A 22,508-nucleotide genomic window follows, 5' to 3' on the forward strand; every position below is an offset into this window, starting at 1 on the left:
GTTTCTTGCTGTCACCGTCCTCCATTTCAAACGGAAATTGTTGTCACTCCTCTCCTCTCCATTTCCATTACTGCAAAATGTTCAAAGATTTCAACACACCTCTATCAAAAATTCCTACAGAACTTTTACTGTGCTTCTCTTCATCTACGAATTTTTCACTTGATTTTTTTTTTCTTTATTTTAGTGACTTCAAATTAAGATTTTGCTTTTTTTTTTCTGTTTTATTTTGATGAAATCATATTAAGATTTTGTATTAGTAAAAAAATCGAAACATATATTACACAAAATTAATTCACTTTTGGTAAGATTCAATTTATCGTATTTATATATTACTCATTTATATTAATTTTATTAAATGTGTTTTTAGTCTTCTACACTTTTTATTGCTCAATGAGTAATGTAACATACTGACACTACCCAATTGTTAGCCAATGATATTCACACCCTGCAACCGTTGCACAAGATTGTTTACGACATGAATTTCTTTTATGGAGTCTGGACTCTATGTGGGATATCAATATTTCGCAGTAGAAAGATGAGGAAGTGTCAAAAGAAGGATTCAAAGAAAGTCTGAATTTGGGCCCCAACTATTTGTAGAATAAAGATTGTGGAAACTATTGTGTGCTTACCGCTTAGCACTAATGAAAATGGAATGTACAAGGGAAGAATGACAATAATTATGCAAAATCACAGAGCTAAATCTTCTTCCAGATACATATTACACATTCATGGCACAGACTCTTCTACATATTGGTTGATTTTGATGGGTTATGCCAATAGGTAAAAGTAACCATTAGAATTCGGTTTCAATATACAAAAAAAAAATCGTAAATAAAACAAATCATTCCTAATTGAATACAACAAAGTAATAAAAGGTATTAGAGATAAAAAATGAACATAAATACAGCTTCATAAATCATATTATTTCTCTCAAATAAAGAGAAACATCGAACATAAAATTAATAAATAAAAATTCATATATTTTAAGATAAACTCTATTGAACCTATAAAAAGTTAAGTTAAACTTGAGTAAATGAGATTTTTAAAATTAATAAAAAAAAACTTGAGAAAACCGGGTACTTTGGATGGGAAATAGTCTTTTGGCCATTGTTTGACACATGGGCTTGACTTCAATTTAAATAGATGCAAATTGAGAACCCTTCTATTGTATTTGCTCTTGAGAGACTTTTGTTCGTTGTTTGCCATTCACTTCGTTAACAATTTTTACATGGGCGACAGTTTCGACTATCAGTATGAATAATGCAATTTATTATCTTATGATTCAGACTTACATTAATCTCACGAAACCCTAGTATTAATAAATCATAACTAATTGTTAAATAGTGAAGATACAAATTAACAATATTACTAATTTAAAAAGACTTTTTTGGCGTGATATTCATAAATTAAAGATTAAACTACCTTTAATAATTTAATAAAGTTTTCTTTTATATAATATTTAATTGTAAGTTCTGGTTCCAATTTTGATTCTTTACAAAGTGGAATCAGAATTCAAAAAAATTAAAAAAAAAACAAAACCTATCCCAAATAAACTAATTTCAAATAGGAACTAAAACCTAAAAAAATTGTAGACTTTTATGGATTTATTTACTTTTTTTAATATAATAACAAAAATATCCTTGTTAATTAATTTAATTTTAATTATTAATTTAGATTATTTAATTATATAAATATATATAAATTATTGACTTAGTCTTTTTTAATGTAATAACCAAATTAATTTTTATATTAAATTTGAAATTTAATCAATTAACAATAAATTATCAATATGAAATTGCGTAAAATTGGTAGCAGACTAACTGTATCTCATTGATTAATTACAGAGATTTCATTCCACTGTAAAAAAAATTCCTTATAATATGTTTTTACCTTTTCTTTAAAAAAAAAAAAAATCGTAAAAAACCATATCCATTTGTAATATTTTAAATTTCCTTTATCAGTAAGAACAACACGGAAGGTTCAGAAATGGCGGACGACAGTGAGGAAGAGATGGCAGGACCTGAAATTCTCTTGTCTCTCATCATAAAGTCGTGGAGTTGAGGATGACGAGCCACCACTCCGTTATGAGTTGTATAATCTCGTTGCCATCTTTCGTGTTTCTTTTCTTCATAAATATGCGACGAATGACCCTTCACCCATTTTCGCTCACAATACAGTAACCTTACACTCACACAAGAACAATCGCTCAATGAAATCAAAGGAAACCGAAGAAACTGGACTCTTGCTTTTCCTTCTGTTTTTCTTGCCGTTTAAACACTTTGAAAACATATGTCGTAATTTCATTCATTTTCAAACGAAAAAAAAAAAAAGTTTATATTTATTTTACTGAAATGACTAAAAGACCCTTCATGTGTCAAAATTCTATTGGCTAAAAGTCCCTGTTTTCCAGCCACCACATTAATTGCTGGCCAGTTCCCTGAAAAAACAAAAAAAATTTTACATTTGTTTTCGCTTTTTCGGCAGCTCAACTTTAAGGCACATAATTAACTTGTATACCCGTCTTCCTAATCTGTTAACGTCAAAGGTGATTGGTGGTATTTTGGGTTTTTGAAACTTGATTGGTCTTACATTTCTTATATCACGTGGGATAAAATTGACAACCATTATACCTGCTCAGCAAGTAGTTTTTACGCTTTCTCTTTGCTCTATAAATTCACGTTTCTTTTCTTTCTTCTTTCACTTAAGTTCAGTTCATCAGCCACTTCAGAGACTAATGGAGGGTCAATCAGCTGGTGGGTTTAGGGTTCTGAAATTTTTATTTTTTATACTGCACTCTGTTATAGTTTATAATGCATGGTTTTTTTGTTTTTTTTTTTAAATCAGGAAAATTTTCCTGCATAAACTGCACCGGAACCGGCGGCTCATTCACTGAAAGGGACTTGATAAGACACAACCAATCCCGACATTGGCATATGAAGTTTTGTTGTGGAAGTTGCAAAAACAGATTAAAGACTAGGGCAGAATCACTGGATACGGGACATGACTGTGCCCACAGCAAAGCGACGAAAGGAAAAAAAAAGGGTTCTCAATTTCCTGTGTCCAGTATATATATATATATATATATGATTATAAGAGTTTGTTGTCTTATTAATTAAGAGTTTGTTATGTAAAACTGTCCTGTGTCCTCTATATATATATGATTACTAAAATAAAGAGTTTGTTGTCTTATTAATTAAGAGTCTGTGCAGTATGACGTGCCTTCCATGATTGTCTGCTTAATTATGTTACAGGTTGCTATGGCAATGGCTGCCAAGGCAAAGCTTCTTCTTCTTCTTCTTCGAGAGCAAAATATCTTGAATGACTTATAACAATTGAAACTGAAGCCCTACTGAGTTTATGCATAGCTTTAAATTTATCTTTTATCAACATCTGGCTTCTTTTAGTTGGGATTTATTTCCCATTTTTGTTTTTGCATATCCTCAGTTTTTTGGTTGAACCAATTCTTTGAAATACCAATTACTTCCAGAGTCCTGCTTTACTCTGTCTTCTTGACTAATTAGGACACAACATGAGCATAAGAACAACTTATGAATGGATATCACTATCTTTCTAGGCTGTATCAATTTTACCCGGAGTCTCGTCAATCACTCCCGGATGGTGCATTATTTAGCTGTATATAAATTCACGCTTAGGCAGTACATTCAAGTGAGTAGGAACTAGATAATAAAAAAGAATTTTTTTTAACGGGAGAGTTGCAGAACTTCATTTAATAATCAAGCTTATCCCAATTTAATAAATCATCCCCCAAGACTTGCCTTATTTACAAATGAAGTCGATAGCAGCTGCAGTGCTGTTGCGCCACCGTCTGACCTTGGTGCCCGGCCACCGTGTGGAACAGAAAATGTCATTGACATTGTTCATGAAGTACGGGCTGCTGGTAAATGTGCAGCCGAGGGAGCTGAAGCCTATAGTGGAAAAAATAAACCAAGGTAACTGCCAGAGGGTTGAAATGGCAGCTGGAGTTGCCTGAGCCACAATCTTAATTCGATTTGAAATGGTTTTTATTTTATCATCTGCATATAAATGCATTTATATTATAATAATCTGTGGTAATTCAATTCATCATTGTCTGATCAAGGGTCTCAAGAGCGACATGTGTAGCATTTATGTATGCCATTCTCCAGATCAGGGTCATTTCACCATTGTAGGTCCATTGGATTCGAAGAGGAAGCATAGGCTGTGGTATTTGTGGGCGACCGAACTTGGTGGGTTGATTTTGATGGGTTATGTCAGTACTCTAAGTCAATAGGTAAAAGCAACCATTAGAATTCGATGTGAATATACGAAAGAGTTCGTAAATAAAACCGATCATTCTCAATTGAATATAACAAACAATAAAATATACTAGAGATAAAAACAAACATAAATAAAAATTGATAAATCATAATATACAATATTTCTCCCAAATAAAGATAAACATAAAACATAAAATTAATAACTCTATTTATGCTAGTTAGAAATCAACAACAAATAGAAATTCATATACTCTTAAGACAAATTCTATTAAATTTGAAAAAAGTAAAGTTAAACCTAAATTTGTTGAACCCACATAGGTGGATTAACACGACTGTATGAACTGCCCTGGAAATGAAAACACGGTTCAATGCTACCATCCAGCATATTATAAATTCCTATATCCTGCCCTCCTTCCCCCTTGCAGATATACTGTTCCAAACAATCATCAGTAAAGTATATGCAATTAGATTTGCAATAACAAGACTCCGCAGAGAATGAAGAATTATAACCCACAAACAAAGTTCTATTACCCAAATCCTTCATCTCACTCCACTTATTATTTCTCAATTCCACTTGAAAAACCTTGAATCCAGTAGTTCCATAAGTCACCTCTTCAGAGTCTTCATAATAGATCATTCGTTTAACCACAATCAATGCTCCTGCCGATTCCATCATATACAAAGTGGAGCTTGAAGGCTGTTCATGCGGTATTTGTGCAACTTCTACTAAAACGTTTGTAGTGAGATCGCACTGCATTATTTGACCTAACCAGTTGATGACATAATATAGCCCTTTATAATAGGTGATATCATAATTTGGGTATTTAATAGGGGGAGACTTAATTTTGGTCCATGATTTATCACCATGTTTACAATATGCAACTTCTCCGATATACCCATAAAGAACCATTACCAGATAATCTGGTGTGCACATGGGATTGGATGATAAGACAAATTTAGAAATTAACTGTACATGAAACAGAGTCGGATCAAGGCCGCCTCGATGAAAATGGTGGAGGTATTCGAAAGTCTTGGCATGAGGCAATTCAATTTCAAATCGTGAAAAGGGATGCAAAAGAGCCATATTTAAATCTGCTTCGGCGACTGTTAGAAGCCAGCCCTTTGAAGATAAACATCTTCTTGAATTAACTTCAGGTAAAATAAAGTATCGAATTGAATCCTCCGAAATACTGTAAAAACTGCGTTCATCGGTGGGCTTCTCTGGTGCCAGCATCAGCCACGGGGTGAGTTTAAATAAAAATTCCGGCTTTACCATAATTGCAACAAATCGCCATAAAGAACAAACCGAACCAAAAGCAACCAAATCCTCAAGCAACGTTAGGTGCTTAGTGATTTCCCATAAAATGTCAGTAGGCAGATTAGACCAATCAACCATGGCGGCTGCAGAGATAAGAGAAAAGTTTCAAAAGGGTTTGACGGGTCTGGAAAGGCTGGGCTGGGGGGATGATATTAAAATGGTGGAATAGTTCTCTGAATCACAATCAGAATAAAATCTAAATCTAAATGAATATCATCATTTAAGAATTATATAAATAAAATAAAAATTTTTATATTAAAAAATGCATAATCAAATCTCATAATTTAGTCTTAAGATAAAATCAATTTCCTAATTTGATCATCATATATGTAAATGAATCCACTACTTTAAAAATTAAATAAAATCAAATCGCCTAAATTTGGCATACTATGAAATCAAATATTAATGAAGATCATATTATATCATTGAATTCTTCACACTTATTAGGAGAATAATTTATTTCCTCTTACACGAGCATATATTTATAGTGTAATATTTAAAGTGTGATTTTTCCTAATAACCTTCATGTCCTAATCCTAATTTAATTTTGAAAGTATAGAGTGGTAATGGAACCTTATTTTTAGAGGGCATTTGATTAAAAAGAATAAAAAAGACAATCCTCTTGATGGTAATGTTTGGTTTGTGGGATGACCTCAGGCATTAAAACATCGTTGAATAATTTTAAATTTTATATCTTCAATTTTTTAATCAAAATAATAAATAATATGTAAAAATTTTTAAACTATTAATTTTTCGTATAATTAATAAAATAATAAATATTATTATTTTATTAATTATAACCAAACACAATAATTATCTGTACTTATTAATTTTACTAAACAAAATAATAAATTTGTGCCTAATAATATTTCAAATAATCTATATTTATAGTAATATTTTATTTTCAATAATAAAATATAAATAATACTATAAAGTATAATTGTCTTTACACCCTAATTTATTTATACCCGCATATATAGGTGCCTTTTAAAAGATTAAAAACACCATTATTTTCTTGGTTGATATTAATCCTAGCACTATAAACAGAAAGCATGCTTTGAAGATCCACCTATCAGATACCTGAATTGCAGTCACGGCTAAAATTAGTTCAACAAACAATCTCCAAAAATTTTGAATTAAAATATCAGCTTTATCATCTCTTTTTGTTAGTTTTTGAAATCTAAAGCGATGCACAAAATTATAATAAGATAAAAAAATTAGATCGCCTGAGGGTCCTGTTTGCAACCGTTCTGTCCATTAGATTAGCTGATTATCCTCTGAATGATTGATTGTCTGATTGAAGTTGGAGATACCTAATAGCACAGCACCTACCAAAGAGGTCTCCAGTTTATTTTGAAAATGCTGGCTTTGGGTCCCTTCTTTCTCATGTGCTTGTCTGTGGGTGAATCCTCTAAAACTTCAACCAGTTAATCAATAAATTTACTGAAACCTTGTTTCTATGAATTCAGAATCTATCTCATTTCTTCCATGATCCTTGCACACACATAAACTCACAATCACTGATAGGTTTGAAAGTATCTTATCCAAAACCTTAACTTATACAAGACAAACACATCCTGAAGTCAAGGTCTACCATTGACTTGTGCAAATCTTATAATTGACCACTGATAGGTTATAAAAACAGGATCTAAATTGTAGCACAGATTAGAGGCCTTAAAAGTGTCTGAATATATTCAAAGAAACTTCAATCGCAATACAGAAATAAAATTTAGATTTTAAATTGAAAAAACTCCCCAGTATTTGATATTAAAACAGAACAAAGATAACATAGCATAGGTAATTGAAACACAATAGAATGCCTAAATTCTATCACGTTCTTCAACACTCAAACAAAGATTTTTAAGCTGATGCAGCAGTATCCAAAAACGCCTGTCCTGGTTGACGATTCGCCAATGGTCCATGACATCCAAGAAGCTGCAACAATAAAAACAACCTCAGCATATGAAACATATTTACAGAAAATGAAAAGGGTGCCCCAAACCTGTACAGCCACCATATGATATTACATTACATAATGTTATAAGTTGAACCATGAAAAGACAAACCTTAGCATTGACACCATCAGGCACAATACGATTCTCAGATTTGAACTTCAGATAATCAGTGCGGTTGAACTTAGTAAAGCCCCTGAAATTGCATAAAAACAAAGGCAGGTGAGTTATTCAAATCCAATCTGGCCATTAAACCCAAAAAAACACAAGGTCATAAAGCAGGCTAGACTTTAAAGTGTCAAACACAACGATTCAAGGTTCATTGTTGATGCAAGGAAACTTTAAATATCTTTCAACCACGAAACTATCTTATTATTACTATAATCTATAACAAAACTAAGCCAAATTTGACCATACATACTATATAAATAAAATCTACTTAGAAAACATCAACATACCACTTCCTGCTAACAATGATCTTTTGGCGACCAGGGAACTTAAACTTAGCACGACGGAGAGCCTCCTGTGCATGGTGACTGTTGCTGTCCTTGCAACGAACAGATAGAAGGACTTGTCCAATGGCCACTCTAGCACAAGTGCCCTGGGGCTTACCGAAAGCACCCCTCATACCAGTTTGGAGCCTATCAGCTCCTGCACATGAAAGCATCTTGTTGATACGCAAGACATGGAATGGGTGAACTCGAACACGCAAATGGAAGGCATCCTTCCCAGCAAACTTGGCCATGTATTTGTTGCAAGCAATTCGTGCAGCCTCAAGGGCTTCACTTGAGACATTTTCTTTCTCCCATGACACTAGATGAACACAGAAAGGGAATTCATCAACACCTTTCTTCTTCATTCCCACATCATAAATCCTGATCTTTGGGTCAGGCACACCACGACAGTATCGTGATTTTGGGTAGGGTTTATTTTTTATCTGGCGGTAACACCTTGCAGGTCCTGGAAAAAAGACTTCAATGTTAAACAGTCAATCATAAAATAAGCACAAACAAAAGTTTTTGCAACTTGCAGATCTTTAAAATTCTGTCAATGCTCACATAAAATTTTACAAGTCACAAGCTCATCTACAAAATTTGGCTACTCCATCTGAGATCTAAACTATATTAACTTAAAAGGAATAACAGAACAGAGATCTACCAGTTGAAAGGCCAGCGAGATTTCTCTACATAAGAATAAGGTAAACACGATTTTAAGACCATATCATTCATGGTTCTTAATACAACAAATTACACAATCATCTAAGTTACAGAAAAATTAATATGATAACATTTTAGAAACACCCCTCAACCATTTTGAAACTATGCAAATCCAACAATACCACTACGACATGTAGATTTATTCATTAAGAGTATAAACTAATATGCCAAAAAAAAGTTTTCCATGACATATATATTAACTGTTCTTAAATAATACAAATTAATGCAAACAAATAAATAAAATGCAATTTAAATTGTTTAATAAGATTTCAGAATACCATTCAACCATTTTGAACCAATAAAAACCGGCATATCAACAACACAGAAATCTTAAGCTACATAAATTATTGGCTGCAAATCAAAATCTGGAGACAGATCACACAAAGCAAGCCTGATAACAATTAAAAAAATCCACAAAGCAAATAAACAGAAATATATGTTTAATAATCGTCAGCAAAGATCCATTTCAAAGGTGGAAGAGAAAAGGGAACCTACTTCTCCCCATGGCGAAAGCGGCAGACAGGAAATGGAGGAGAAAAACGGGTGGGTTTGGATATATATAGTTGTTGAAAAACCCTAACACATATTGGGCGGTTGTACTTACACGTCTGCGCTTTCGTCATTGTTTAATGGCCCAACCCAAGATGCTTCTAGATCTAACTTAAACTTGGCCCATAAGAATGCGATTGCTTGTTGGACCTGAATTCTGCTTCTTCCGGCCTCTTAAGTGGAATTATCAAACATGAATAAGACAACTGTTTTACCACATCTTGACCAATTTTAAAATCAAGTGCTCTCATAATGCAAAGAATATTGCAGATTGAGAATATTGCTTTGAATAAATCAAATTAGTTGTAAATTTTGAATGAAACTTGAAATTCCATGGTTATCTTTGAGTTGTTTGACCATCACAAATTTTGAAATTTTTTTAGGGGGAGTCAATATGATTCGTACTATAGATAGAAGGAAGAAGAAATATAGAAAGGTTGGGAAATGATTTTGTAACCATTAAGCTGCAAGAGGTTTAGTAAAATATGGTAATTGTAATTGTACAAGTAAAAATTACTATATAATTTTCTTTCTCCAATTTGAATTCTCTCGTATGAAAACTTCTAATTTAACAATTAATTTCTTTTCACTTGATTACTCAATATGTTATTGGTATCAAAGCAATGATTTTTTGCCACAATATAGAGAACTCATCTCAGGAATTGTGATGAAAATAAACTCAAATAATGTCTTAATTTGTGATAGAATCCAAACAAAAATAATAGGAGCTGATGAAAGAGTCGATAAAGATACTAAAGTTCAAAATTGTTGTATAATACAATAAGTAAATACGAATGGTATAATTCATCTTTAATATTCTACAGTGTTATTGCAGCAATACTGTAACACCACTATCTAATCTACCTTACCTTAATAAAACAAGAAAACCTGTACTAAAATCAGAAACCAAACAAATTACAAAGAAATGCAAATTCATAAACTTTTTATGTGAAAGAAACCATGAAATCAGGTTTAACCAATCAATATTTTCAGTATGCATTTTTTATCTTGGTGTGATGGTAGGGATGACTCCACTGACAAGGTTGCTACCAGAGACATCTGATGATACATACGGGTTCGGTTGCAGATGTGGGGGCTTCACCATGGAGGATGAGGATGGAGGAGTTTCTTCTTCTCCTTTGGGTGCACTGGCTTTGTATTCTGCTATTTTGGTATCTGACTCCGGCATCATAAGCCATATGTTTTCAAGTTCTCTCACCACCTCTGCCATCGAGGGCCTTGCATCTGTCTCATCTTGGCAACATTTGAGGGCCAATGTCAGAAACTTATCAACACAATCGGAAGGATAAGAACCCATTCTTCCATCCACGACTGAGAAGATCATCCCAGATTGATAAGAAATATTAACCTGTTTCGGATGAAAACCATGTATGTTACCAATGATTCATTAAATGTAGGTGCAACAATGGCAAGAGGCATTCAGTACTATGTAGATGCTATGTATTCCATTATAAATGTAGATGCAACAAGAAGCATATAAGAAGATTAACTGGAATGTATTACATGACAGGTTAAACTACAACCAAAACGGTGCAGCAAGTTTATACCTCTCGGACAATGTTCTTGCCATGTGAGATTGGATGCATACCAGTCAGGAGTTCCAGGAATACCACACCAAGACTGTAAACATCACTCTTATCTGTCAATTTATGAGTTAAGAAGTACTCCGGATCAAGATAACCCTGTAAAGATCAGATAAATATTAAAACTATGGTTTGTGATAGCGAAACAAATTCCATGGCATTCACATGGTCGGCACTTGCATTTTTAATTACTTAGAAGGCTTAATTTAGTCATATCATATGCTTTCTGTTTTCTTATTATCTATTTCAAGATATTTGTCATCCATTTCGATTATTTGCCATCTTATTGTTTCTCTTATCAAGGAAAACAAACCACATAGATCATTTCCCTACAAATGAATGAGTCAGTCTGCCCAAGCCTCTTCTTTTTACTGCTGTAACTAAAAACTATGCATATCTCACAGCTAAAAATAAAAGAAGAATAACAATCAACCATCAAATCTTTTGTTCGGAAGAAGTCTATCGCTGCATTTTTTAACAGCTAGAACAAAGATTTAGTTGCTAAAGAATTTTGACTGACATTTTGGGAAAAGATAAAGAGTGTATGATCCTTCACATGTGCCCTAGTGTTAATAGTCTATAAGTCAAATTGCATCTCTTCAAAATAAAGTTGAATAAAGTTCAAAACTATTGATAGTAAGTCTTACCGGAGTTCCCTTTACTACTGTGGATACATGAGCTGGCACAACCCCTTCAAGATCTGGAACTGGAGCCAGTCGTGACAGTCCAAAATCAGCAACCTTGGCAACGAACTTATTGTCCAATAGTATGTTGCTGGCTTTAATATCTCTGTGGAATACTGGAGGATCAGCTTCTGTATGCAGATAGAGGATGCCCCTGGATGAACCCAGGGCAATCGACAGTCTTGTTGCAAAACCCAGAGGTTCTTTTGTCTTAGCTGTCATACCATATGCATAAAACATTAATTAGAAATAATCACTGGCACAAAAAAAGGTTTCAAAACATGCTTTTGTATGTCATTCAGCTCCAAAAATGAAGAGAACTGACAAGAAATATTGTTTACAATTTTTCATGACAATTTTAACTAGCATTAGAACATGGTACTCAGCAAATAAAATGGAAGATGTACCTGAAAGTTGATCCCTCAAAGTGCCATTTGACATAAACTCATACACCAACATCTGTTCACACAAAAGAAATACAATTATTAAGTTTCCAAAATAGTGGTTTCAAAGAAGTACTGCAATAGAGGGCAAAAAGAAGAACTAGTCTTGGCACATCATGGCAAGTAAATTTCCAAGAAAATAGCACTTCTAATAAAGGAATGAAACATCATAGTCACCCCCAGTACACAAATATAAGAATATGATTTGAAGTATTCGTTGCATGTACCAACCAAATTCTTTGTGGAAAGATAAGTCACTGATTTAACTATTTCAGGAAGGATTTGAGAGGAAAACCTCATCTAGGAATTTAGTCATTACTTTGTTTCCTCTCTTGTAACTATCAACGTGTATATAAATTCAACCCTAGGGATTGTGTTCATAATATAGAAAAAGAGGCAGCTTTTCCCTAATTCATCTCTTCAATTTATCTATCTCTGTCTCAACAATCTATCAATCTCTATTTCAACATTCTTATTATGTAGCAAACTTTTCTTGCTTCAACAATTCACATTGTTAACAATGGAATAGTATGTGCTCTACTAAATAAAGTTAGATTTTCTTTAATAGTCCATTCAAGGTAATTATTATACAATTTTTAGATCTCGAAGCCTTTAGAATTAATATTGCCACATCAAACTCTTTAGTCAATGTCAATTGTTCACTACATTGATCTATTTAGCACATGATTTGTTGTGGTCCAGATGGGATAAAATTGATTTGGTTAAAAATTCAACATAAATTAAAAATATTATTAGTGAGGGGTTTACCTGTTCACCTTCTTCATCACAATATCCAACCAAAGACACAAGGTTCCTGTGATGTAATCTTGACAAAAATGATATTTCCGTTAAGAACTCCTTCTCACCCTGCAATGATCCCTCTTGTGCGCGTTTTATGGCAACAACTGTGCCATCAGCCAGAATGCCTTTATAAACCTTGCCATACCCCCCTTGGCCAACTTGTGTGGAAGTGTTGAAATTGTTAGTCGCCAAGGCCATTTCTTCATAAGTAAAACTTCTCACACCATCAATTTTGATGCTGATCTTAGATGCTGTATGTATACAAAGGACCAATATCAGAATTATAACATAAGATCAGCACACTTCCTGCCTTGGAAATTTTAAATATCTTAAATACAGATCCATCTTTGCTTTCTGAGTATCCAAGTTCTAAGATAAAATTCTAGGAGACAAGTAATCAAGAGTCAATACATGTCAAATCAGGTTTTAATCAAAGTAAGACCAAATCTTATTTTGATCACAGAAACTAGTAGGAAAATGTCATAGTGTACTCCAGAGTTGATATCCATGGTGACATCTGGTTTTGCTTTGACAAGTAACAATGGGAAGTTCAATCAAAGAAACTGGAAAATCATTTTGTATCTATTTTATACAAACTATATTGAAGCCTATGAGATACTCACAACGGTGTTTTTTTGAAATTGCACGGTAATCCTTCAAATGCACCTTGACAATAATAAGTGAAACAATTGCAGATAATATAACAGCACCAGCAATGGCTCCCAAGATTATGCCAGCCAGCGCACCCTTGCTTAAGCCAGAATTGGTAGTGGTAGGAAAAATTGCTGGTGCAATTAGATCAAAAACCAATCTTAGTCATGAAATAATATTAATAAACTAAGCAGATAATGGAAAAGGAGGCATGCCTGCTCCACTGTGAATCTGTGCATAGGAAATCAAGATCGATAACATCGATATAAATCAGCATTTCTGAAATTAAAAACTCACAACATGGTCTTGGAAAGCCAAAAATAATCAGACCTATGCTCAGCAATTATTATTACATGTTGAGCCCCATTATGTGCTATTTTACCTATAATTCATTACTACTGACTACAGTATTGCTACAGTAAAGGCACAAGAGTCCCTGATTATAGAAGATTTAAGATAGGTTAATATGTTTGCTACTAGTACAGGCTTGCACACATTTAATTGAAGAGTTTTGAATAATATACACCGCAATGAAGGTGCATTCTAATCTCTATAATTTTCATTTTGGGTAGAAAGGCCTTTCCAGAGAAACAATACCAGCCATAAAGTGAAGCAAAATGATCAGGTCAAATTTCAGTTTACTAATGGTTACAGAGCCTTGAAGGCATATTGTCCAGCATTATGAACCATCCAAGATGAAGTAACAAAAGTTAAAATGGAGGGAAACTAGGAAAAAAAAAAACCTTGAAAATTGCAAAACCAAAATAAAATGAAAACCTATTCTTCTTCCAACTTGAGAAATATAAATTTGTTGATAAATATGCAACAGCTCATATTATAATAAAGCTCACACAATATAGCAGTTAAAGTTTTAGAGACAAACCATTACTGTAAGGGCCCAATAGGTCGAAGTTCAGAAGTTCATAAGGGCCAAATACATCACTATCAGGAATGTTCCAACCAGTGAACATGCCCATGATCCGTCGAACCTCACTATCATTAAAGAGATTAGTATTTGTGGAATTAGCCACGTATACAGGATAAATCTTGAAGTGCATTTGTAATCGAGGCCCTTCTTCCCATTCAAAATTATCAATGTACAGCTGATAAAGACGCAAGTGGAGGCCAGTAGTCAGGTATTCCTCAAATGCTTCCTCATATGGACCAAAAAATGAAATTCCAGGACTCTTTAGCCTGTATCCAACAACCAGAGGGACAGCACAAAAGCAAGGAACGGGAGATGTTGGTGAATATTCATAAGGGGCTGGACAAGCTTGAGGCGGACAGTTAAGAGTGGAGTTTGATGTCTGATCAATCTCATTTTCACTTTGAGATCCACAGAACTGGACTAGATTGCTGTTTGAACATAAAGGGTTTCCTTTAAGCCTGTAAATTATAAAAGCAACGGTCTGTTAGTCTTTCAAGACGTAAAGCTTAACCATGAGTTTCTCATTTATTATCATCATCTTTCTCATGGAGTAATGTTGCTATTATCCACGCTCATCTTTATACAGCAGTCACATGCATATATGGAGATCGACAATGCAATCATTTAGATATAAATAGGAAGCAAAGGTAGAGACTAACCAGACAGAGACATTCTGAGGGAGGGCAGAACTATCTGAAACATTTACAAGCTGATTGTTCTCAAAGTCACTGCAATACCAAAGAGATGCAAAACACAATTCAGCTAAAATAATTCAAAATGTTAAAGTGAAAATTGAGATACTAGTGACTCCTTTCCACTCATAGAAAATTGTTTTTTTTTAAATCCTTAAAATAACAAGCACAGGATTCTTGACAGTGTAATTTCTTCTCACATGTAATACACACACACTTTTGGCTAGTGAAATAGGTAATTTTGTTACTTGAGGTCTTACAAGATAAGCCTCTCAGTTGAATTTAAAACCCTGTTCTGCCAAAGGGTCGATGAGACCGAGCCATTCAATGAATTATTTGCTATCAACCTGCCATGAAAAATAATAATTAACAAAACTTAGTATTATTGCGTAATTCAAAATATTGGGATCTTTTTATATCGTGACTAGTAATTCAATTTTAGGATTAAATCAGAATAAAAAACACAATATTGTCTTATCCTAACATAATCCAAAATATTATTTCACAAACTATACAAGTAAATGAAAAAGAAGGAAACAACAAGTTCAAGAATGCTTACAAATACTGAAGAAGAGGAAGATCTGAGAAGTTGGAAGGAATAGGTCCATCAAGATTGTTATTAGATAAATTGCTGCACATATTGATCAGATAATAAATTTGAGGAAATCAACACTACTGAAGTCTACAGGGATTTCCAGAACTTGAAGAAAGTTATAATTTTTTATACCGAGAAACATATAGATTGCATGTTATCTTCAAGGTAGAGAGTCTTACATGGTTGTAATATTTGAGGAAAGCCTATTTCCAGGTATGGTTCCATTTAGCTGGTTTGAGCTTAAGTCGCTGACATTAAGTTAACATGAAATATAAAATCAAATACATATAAGCAACTTAGTTGCAAATTTTTAGTTTCCATCATTCACAATGAGGAAAGAGACATGAATGAACACACAATTTATGAACTTACAGATAACCAAGGTATGGTATTGTGCTCAGATCGGGAACAGGACCTTGCAAGCTGCAATTTCTAAGACTCCTGATAAAACCAATCAAGAAAAATAAGTTTCTGACAAAAAAAATATGTCATAGTAATATGATTAAATATTTGCTTCCTTATTGTAATCTCTATAAACATAATTTAATATGGTTAGGTTTGATCCATTAGTCATCTAATCTAATGTCTTAAATGTCTAATTTATCTTGAATGTAGATGGTTTGTCCACTACTTTTCCCATACCGTTCCATTGTTGCAGTACAACACATTACTTCCATTGTATTCAAATAGGAGACTTATTATATGTCATTAGCTATTGTAATATTGAAACATAGACATTTCCATGTTTAAAGCTATTTAGAATAAAGGAAAAGAATTAGCATTTACAGTTTCAACAAATTAGACATTTTGCTGTAGGTAGATGGTATCGTAGTCCCTTCAAAGTTGTTGTTATCAAGTTGTCTGCAATGGGAAGAAAGATAGAATTGTTAAAAGCAAAACAAAGCATATCGTCTTAAAAAAAAAAATACTATCAAAACTTAGAGAACAACCAAATTTCAAGTTAAAATAAAAACAGAATGTATAAAGAAAGGAATGACAATAATTATGCAAAATCACATAGCTAAATCTTCTTCCAGATACATATTTCACATTCATGGTGCAGACTCTTCTACATATTGGTTATTTCTTAACTAAACCGAGAGATTTTTTTTTTTTCCTAATGAAAAAATCAGTACTAGAGCTTGTACAATTGTCATAGCTTTGCTGCAAATGTTGGTATTTGTTGTTGTCAAATGGCTGATTCTCTTATTACACGAGAAGTGGCCCTGGTTGATTCATCAAATTTCAAAATATTACACCTTTTCTAGGTTTTTGCAAGCTGGTCTGAAGGATCAGTTATCATCTGAAGATGCCTGAACATTATAAGTACCACTCAAACTTCCCTAACAGTTGCTATGGCTTCCACATAATCTGACTTGTCTACAATGACTCTATTTTCAACTAGAATTGCAATATTGGCTGGAGTAATGGCATAATTAAAATGTTAATAATTATCAACTGCACGAAGGTCTGGAATATTACTGGTACAAATCTGAATATGTATCAGTAAATTATATTTAAAAGCATTAATTTGGGAAGAAAAGGAAGAAATAGACAACAAATCAAGAATTTGTAGAAAGAATAAAGAAGATTTTGTTTTTGAAACCTTAAAATTTTAGTCATTTCTCTAGGACTTAGAAACTTACAAGATCTTTAAACTTGGCATTTGAGATAACTCTGGTGGAAGGTACCCCGTCAAATTGTTATTATCAAGAAGCCTGCAAAAAATCACCTCATTAACTAAGAATGTACACAACACCACAGTGAAACTGAAAAACTAGCGCAAAAGCAATTTAAAGATTGTTGAAAATCTCATTCATAGTACAATTTTATCACATCAAGATTCCAGATAGTAACAGAAAACTCACAAGTGAACAAGACTTGGTAATCTGGCTAGTTCAGCTGGGATTTGGCCACTGATTGAATTGTTGTTCATGTGACTGGTCAAGAAGAGGTAAAGAAATAGGAATGAGAAACATCAAGATATATGTAAGGACAAACTCAAGGAACTAACGCTTGTTTTAAGCTATATAGCATCAGAAGCGCCCTCACAAATGCTGTGTTTTGTTCAAGTTTGCAAATGACTTAGGTAATGATCCTGATATTTGGTTCTGGTCAATTTGTATCCTGTTCAAATTCGGAAGATAACCAAGCTCATCCGGCAAAGAACCTGTTAATTCATTTCCATTGAGGAGCCTGGAAACAAGAATATCACATATTAAGCGAAAAACCAGGAAAATAAAATGTCTGCAATTGCAACGTCAAAATACACGAAAACAACATAAAATGAATCCAGATATTAGAATTATTGATGGCACATCCTCTTCAAAAAGCAAAACAAAATTTAGCATATGTAAACAGGAATATGTACTTTTCTTACTCCTCTCAGCAAGTGCACAACAGAAAATAGTAAATAGCAAGGCTGGCCAGAAAAGAACACTAATGCATTAACTTACAATAGTTTCAAGGTTGTGATATTTCCTATCTCCTTCGGTATACTGCCAGTAATTTTATTCCACATAAAATCCCTTCAAAAAATAGAAACAGAGAGAATTATATTAGTAGCAGAAGTATGTAGTATCCCATTAGTGGGTGGAAAATAACACATCTTTGAGAATATTAAGCAAGAAACCAAAAAGGTGTTGTGCCTCACAATATTTGCATATAAGATAACTGGCCAAGCTCTGGTGATAAAGTTCCTGATAGATTCCTATTCAATAACTGCCTGAAAACAGCACAGCAGTAACAAAACAACTATTACAAACCAAAATCATCAAATTTACTTGAAATAGCAAATTCACTAAGCAAGACAAATAGCAAATTTACGATATCGGACAACTATAACAACATCGTTACTGATTTTCGCAATGAATTCTGCGCATTCATTAAGATTTGTTGCACAAATTCAATTGCAAAATCAAGCCACTAGGCTAACAAATAAAAATTGGGAAAGGTTATAAGAAACATACAATTCTTGAACGTGTAGATAGCCGTCATCTAGTGTTTGATTGTAGCACAAAACGCCTGTCCAATTCGATGTACAAGGGTCCCCACTATCCCAATTACTCAAATTTTTATTAACATCAACTAAACTTCTCTTGATGGCCCGCAAAGCCGTCACTGCAAATTGAGATCAACAATGAAAATAAAATTTTCATTAATTTCATTAGTTTTTTTGTTTATAAAACTCATGTATCTGAATGTACGTCAATCAGACTAAAACTTCTAATACCATTATCCAATTAAAGAAATGAATGTTACAAAAAAAAAAAAAGAATGAAATTTAAATTAGTGAATGGTTAAGAAGTTAAAATACTAAAGGTAGAGAAGCCAAAAGATGAAAGGTCAAGGATAATAGTGAAATTTGATGATACTCTTGCTCTTATTTGAATTCATTTTGTATCTAGTGAAGTAGGCCAATCTATTTAAGAACCTTAATTTCTTTTCTAAATTTCAACTGTAGTATTGAAGGTTCATCTATTCTCAATCCTGAAACTGTTATTTTCATTTTTTTTGAATAGGTTTATATTTTAATTCTATTGTCCATATATCATATAATCTTGTTTCTCCTAACATCAACTTTCATTAACAATGAAATCTAACAAAACAACTTTTCTTCATTAAATTTTCAGCCTATAATTCAGTATTGTATCCAAAAAGTGATTTTTCTAAAACTTTTCAGCCCATTTAAACCCATAAAATTTCTTGTATCCTTCTTTCCTAAAACACGCACTAGATTCTTCAACAAATTCTAAGTTTCCACATGATAAGCGAAAGAGTAATTCAAAGACACCATTTGAGCTCTGATTAAAGTGTACATTGTTTTAAGAAAACTAATAAAAAGAAAGAAAAATACCTTCATCAGGGTCAGTGAGGTTGCTATTATTAGCTCCAAGAACAAGGGAAGACCAAGATAACCATAAGAGTAGAACAGCAGTACAACTCCAAGCTTTTGATGAACACATCCTCACTTTGAAAACCCACATGAAGGGGTCCTGAAAGCAAGAAACAAGAAGCATAAACTTGCCATACTGAAACGCAAAAACAGAGCATATTTCATTTTATATTTTCAACAAAACAAAAGAAAAAACAGAACCTCCAACTACTTGAAAACAAAACAACAAAGACAAGACAAGAGAATGCAAAAGACTAGTCTCAAGATAACAAATTACTTAGCATCAATCAGAGAAGAAATGAAGTAAGTGAAATGTTGAGGATGAAACTGAATAAAAAACAGAGTATTTGATTAGTATATTTTTGACCAAGTCGGCATGACGAAACCTGCAGAGATAAATATTGTATAAAAAAATTGATGAAGAAAGCCACCTTTTTACTCTACTTTGAATATTGTATAAAAAATTTACAAAATGCGTTAAATATAAATAAGGATGAAGCAGTTGGTTTACTGGTCATTAATGGGAATGGCACTCTTGACTGTGCGGGGAGGGAGGCTGAGGGATGCAAATGTTTAATACTGAAAAAGCCAACCACTACCACCATGAATGTCAACATTGTTGAATAAAATACTGGGTAAAGGTTAATTATCGAATGAAATGGACATTCCTTCAAAAGTCAATACCCACTGCCCACCACCAATGTGTTCAAATATGCTTTCATTTGGCGACTTGCAAATGATAAACATAGACTGACTCAATCTTGCATGCATCAACCTTACCGGGGAATTCCAGATTTTAGAGATAACTTCATTGAAAAAAAAAAAAAAAACCTATAGAATGTTTCAAATATGGAGGCCCTGCAGATATTCAGAGATACATCCTATCCTTCGGTGACCAAGTTACATTTTCTGCGCTCTCAAGGGGTAAATTAAGAGATAAAGGGGTTAAAAAACCTATAGAATGTTTCAACTATGGGGCCCCTGCAGATTTTGGGAGTGTATCATCCGAAACTCAGTTCAGTGACCAAGTTACATTCTTTGGGCTTTCAAAGGGCTAACTTGAGTGACAAATGAGGGGATACCAAATATAAGAAACCAAGGATTCAAATCCCTCGCGCATCGAATCAACATTTTACGAAGATCAATGTAATTGTATTGAAAAACTAGAGCAATTGTTAGTCCAAAATACATTATACTTTTGCAAATCAAAAACAGCAATAACTGCCCTGTGGTGTAAGGCAAATCACTCTATTTTCGGTTGTGGTACTACTGATATTTTCAAAACTATATTCCAAGAAAAATAAGTCGTGGACTAAAAATATTAACAAAAAAAAAAACAGCAACAATGCTAATGGTAAACTATGTTTTCTCAAATTGATGTGTGATTCAGAAGCAATATTATTTATTCGATGAAATTTATCAATACAACATTGTGATAATGGAGGCAAAAATAGTATTTAACAAATTATGGATTTTAGAGAAAATAATGAACTTGGGAAGTTTCATTGCTGGGTTAAAGTGTCAATTCAGCCAATATGGGGGCAAAAAAAAACTAAATTTTAAGGGATGAAAGTGACATATTTTTATATCATTTCTTTAAGTTTTTTTGTGGGGATGGTCACAACTACGCCCCACATATGAATTGTGATTATGAAAAACCTTCAAAATAGACTTGGTATTTAAACATTTGTATCTTTTTCAATGGATTGATATTAACATCTCTTAAAAATATCTCTAAAAATTGTTTTTTTTTTTAATTAATTGGCATGATAAATGCTGTGTAGATGTAAAAAATTTACCAATGGACACTATTTCTATAGATAAATTTTGCAGGGTAACAACATTTTCATCATTGTATGTTAATATACAACGTATTATTTTTTTCTTTATTTGATTTTCTAATTTTAGTTGGGATTGTTATTTCTAAATTTAATTTAAATTAAAAAGATTTGTTTTAGTTAAATTTTCCTTTTTGTTTTCAAACTGTCTCTACTAAATACTAAAAGAATTAATATTTCGTATTTTTTATTATAATAGTATTGGGATTTATTTAATAATAAAACTATACGTACACAATTTTAAGTATACGAATGATGTATTATTATATAATTAGATAACTTTGAATTAAAAATAAAATGATAATCAATCATATGATAACACATTAACTGTATACCAAAATTATGTATAAAAAATATATATATATAATATTATCATTTTTTAAGTATAAATAATCCTTTTCATACTTCCGCTTTTTCAATCTATTTGAGTGAGAAAAATATTATGTATTTTCGAGAATCTTGATCATGAATTAGAGTTGATTCATTCTTTTTAAAGAAATTAAAAAAAAAAAAATCTCTTGACTTGGAATTATGTGACCAAGTCTTACCAAATCCACCAATAATGAGGAAAGCACGCAAAAAGGTTTTGCATTAAGTTAATATCTCATTAATACGTGTCTGAATAAGCTACTGTTTCTTCAATCACAAGCAATTTACTCCTTCAAATTGCACACGATTATTAATATATTTATATACCTAACTCGTGATTAATGATGTTCCATAAATGTAAGACGCCAATATTACCCAGAAGGCATGCTAAAAGGACAGGTGAACATATTATAATAATAATTGATGCAACTTTTGGTTACTACACAAGGAAGAAATTGGAAACAATTGGTGAGGGGAGAACAAAGGATTTAATTCAACGAGACCATATCCTTTGTTCATATTTATGAATGAAGCCAATTTTGCCTTGGAGGTTGAGAGGTCAAAAGCGCCACCAAACATTTGCATCCAAATATATAAAAAATCAAAATCAGGTTGAGAGTTTTAGCAAAATTCAAAATCTTCAAATGAAGAGTAATTTGCCGTTACAGCTAAATTATAATTTTTTAAAAGGCTATATAACACAGAATAATAAAAATT

At 32.7% G+C, this 22,508-nt stretch overlaps 3 protein-coding genes across 4 annotated transcripts; all 3 read right to left on the bottom strand.

Moving 5' to 3' along the window:
• Positions 1 to 4,405: 4,405 nt before the first annotated feature.
• Positions 4,406 to 6,150, bottom strand: LOC123211138 (F-box protein SKIP23-like). The gene has a single exon (XM_044629679.1). It carries the CDS (start codon positions 5,650 to 5,652, stop codon positions 4,552 to 4,554), a length of 1,101 nt encoding a protein of 366 aa, XP_044485614.1. The 5' UTR covers positions 5,653 to 6,150; the 3' UTR covers positions 4,406 to 4,551.
• Positions 6,151 to 7,244: 1,094 nt separating this feature from the next.
• LOC123212608 (60S ribosomal protein L10-like) lies at positions 7,245 to 9,381 on the bottom strand. The gene is made up of 4 exons (XM_044631788.1): positions 9,239 to 9,381; positions 7,985 to 8,486; positions 7,641 to 7,722; positions 7,245 to 7,509 (listed from the first exon to the last, which is right to left on the bottom strand). The coding sequence occupies exons 1-4, from the start codon at positions 9,246 to 9,248 to the stop codon at positions 7,435 to 7,437; spliced, it is 669 nt and encodes a 222-aa protein (XP_044487723.1). The 5' UTR covers positions 9,249 to 9,381; the 3' UTR covers positions 7,245 to 7,434.
• Positions 9,382 to 10,016: 635 nt separating this feature from the next.
• On the bottom strand, positions 10,017 to 20,190 carry LOC123212487 (probable LRR receptor-like serine/threonine-protein kinase At1g06840). 2 transcript variants are annotated; one of them, XM_044631649.1, is made up of 21 exons: positions 20,096 to 20,190; positions 19,546 to 19,684; positions 18,659 to 18,809; positions 18,343 to 18,414; positions 18,146 to 18,217; positions 17,742 to 17,885; positions 17,558 to 17,629; positions 17,336 to 17,407; positions 16,476 to 16,550; positions 16,062 to 16,130; positions 15,869 to 15,937; positions 15,654 to 15,725; positions 15,355 to 15,441; positions 15,062 to 15,130; positions 14,358 to 14,860; positions 13,447 to 13,608; positions 12,791 to 13,074; positions 11,987 to 12,038; positions 11,544 to 11,794; positions 10,861 to 10,995; positions 10,017 to 10,661 (listed from the first exon to the last, which is right to left on the bottom strand). In XM_044631649.1, the coding sequence occupies exons 2-21, from the start codon at positions 19,673 to 19,675 to the stop codon at positions 10,296 to 10,298; spliced, it is 2,907 nt and encodes a 968-aa protein (XP_044487584.1). In that variant the 5' UTR covers positions 19,676 to 19,684; positions 20,096 to 20,190; the 3' UTR covers positions 10,017 to 10,295. The 2 variants fall into 2 exon arrangements, with proteins under 2 accessions (XP_044487584.1, XP_044487583.1); XM_044631648.1 differs by lacking the exon at positions 20,096 to 20,190 and adding an exon at positions 19,862 to 19,977.
• Between the last annotated feature and the right edge of the window lie 2,318 nt (positions 20,191 to 22,508).

The sequence above is a fragment of the Mangifera indica genome, chromosome 3 (assembly GCF_011075055.1).
Source record: "Mangifera indica cultivar Alphonso chromosome 3, CATAS_Mindica_2.1, whole genome shotgun sequence".
In the NCBI taxonomy this organism is placed as follows: Eukaryota; Viridiplantae; Streptophyta; class Magnoliopsida; order Sapindales; family Anacardiaceae; genus Mangifera; species Mangifera indica.

Excerpts from the sequence above, each read along its gene's own strand:
- LOC123211138 (XM_044629679.1), bottom strand. The coding sequence starts at position 5,652 with ATGGTTGATTGGTCTAATCTGCCTACTGACATTTTATGGGAAATCACT.
- LOC123212608 (XM_044631788.1), bottom strand. Across the intron at positions 7,723-7,984 it reads ATCATTGTTAGCAGGAAGTG|GGGCTTTACTAAGTTCAACC; the intron begins GTATGTTGATGT and ends ATGCAATTTCAG. Across the intron at positions 7,510-7,640 it reads CTGATGGTGTCAATGCTAAG|CTTCTTGGATGTCATGGACC; the intron begins GTTTGTCTTTTC and ends TTATTGTTGCAG.
- LOC123212487 (XM_044631649.1), bottom strand. The coding sequence starts at position 19,675 with ATGTGGGTTTTCAAAGTGAGGATGTGTTCATCAAAAGCTTGGAGTTGT. Across the intron at positions 16,551-17,335 it reads ATGCCAAGTTTAAAGATCTT|ACAACTTGATAACAACAACT; the intron begins GTAAGTTTCTAA and ends TTCCCATTGCAG. Across the intron at positions 10,996-11,543 it reads CAGTAGTAAAGGGAACTCCG|GGTTATCTTGATCCGGAGTA; the intron begins GTAAGACTTACT and ends TGATCTTTACAG.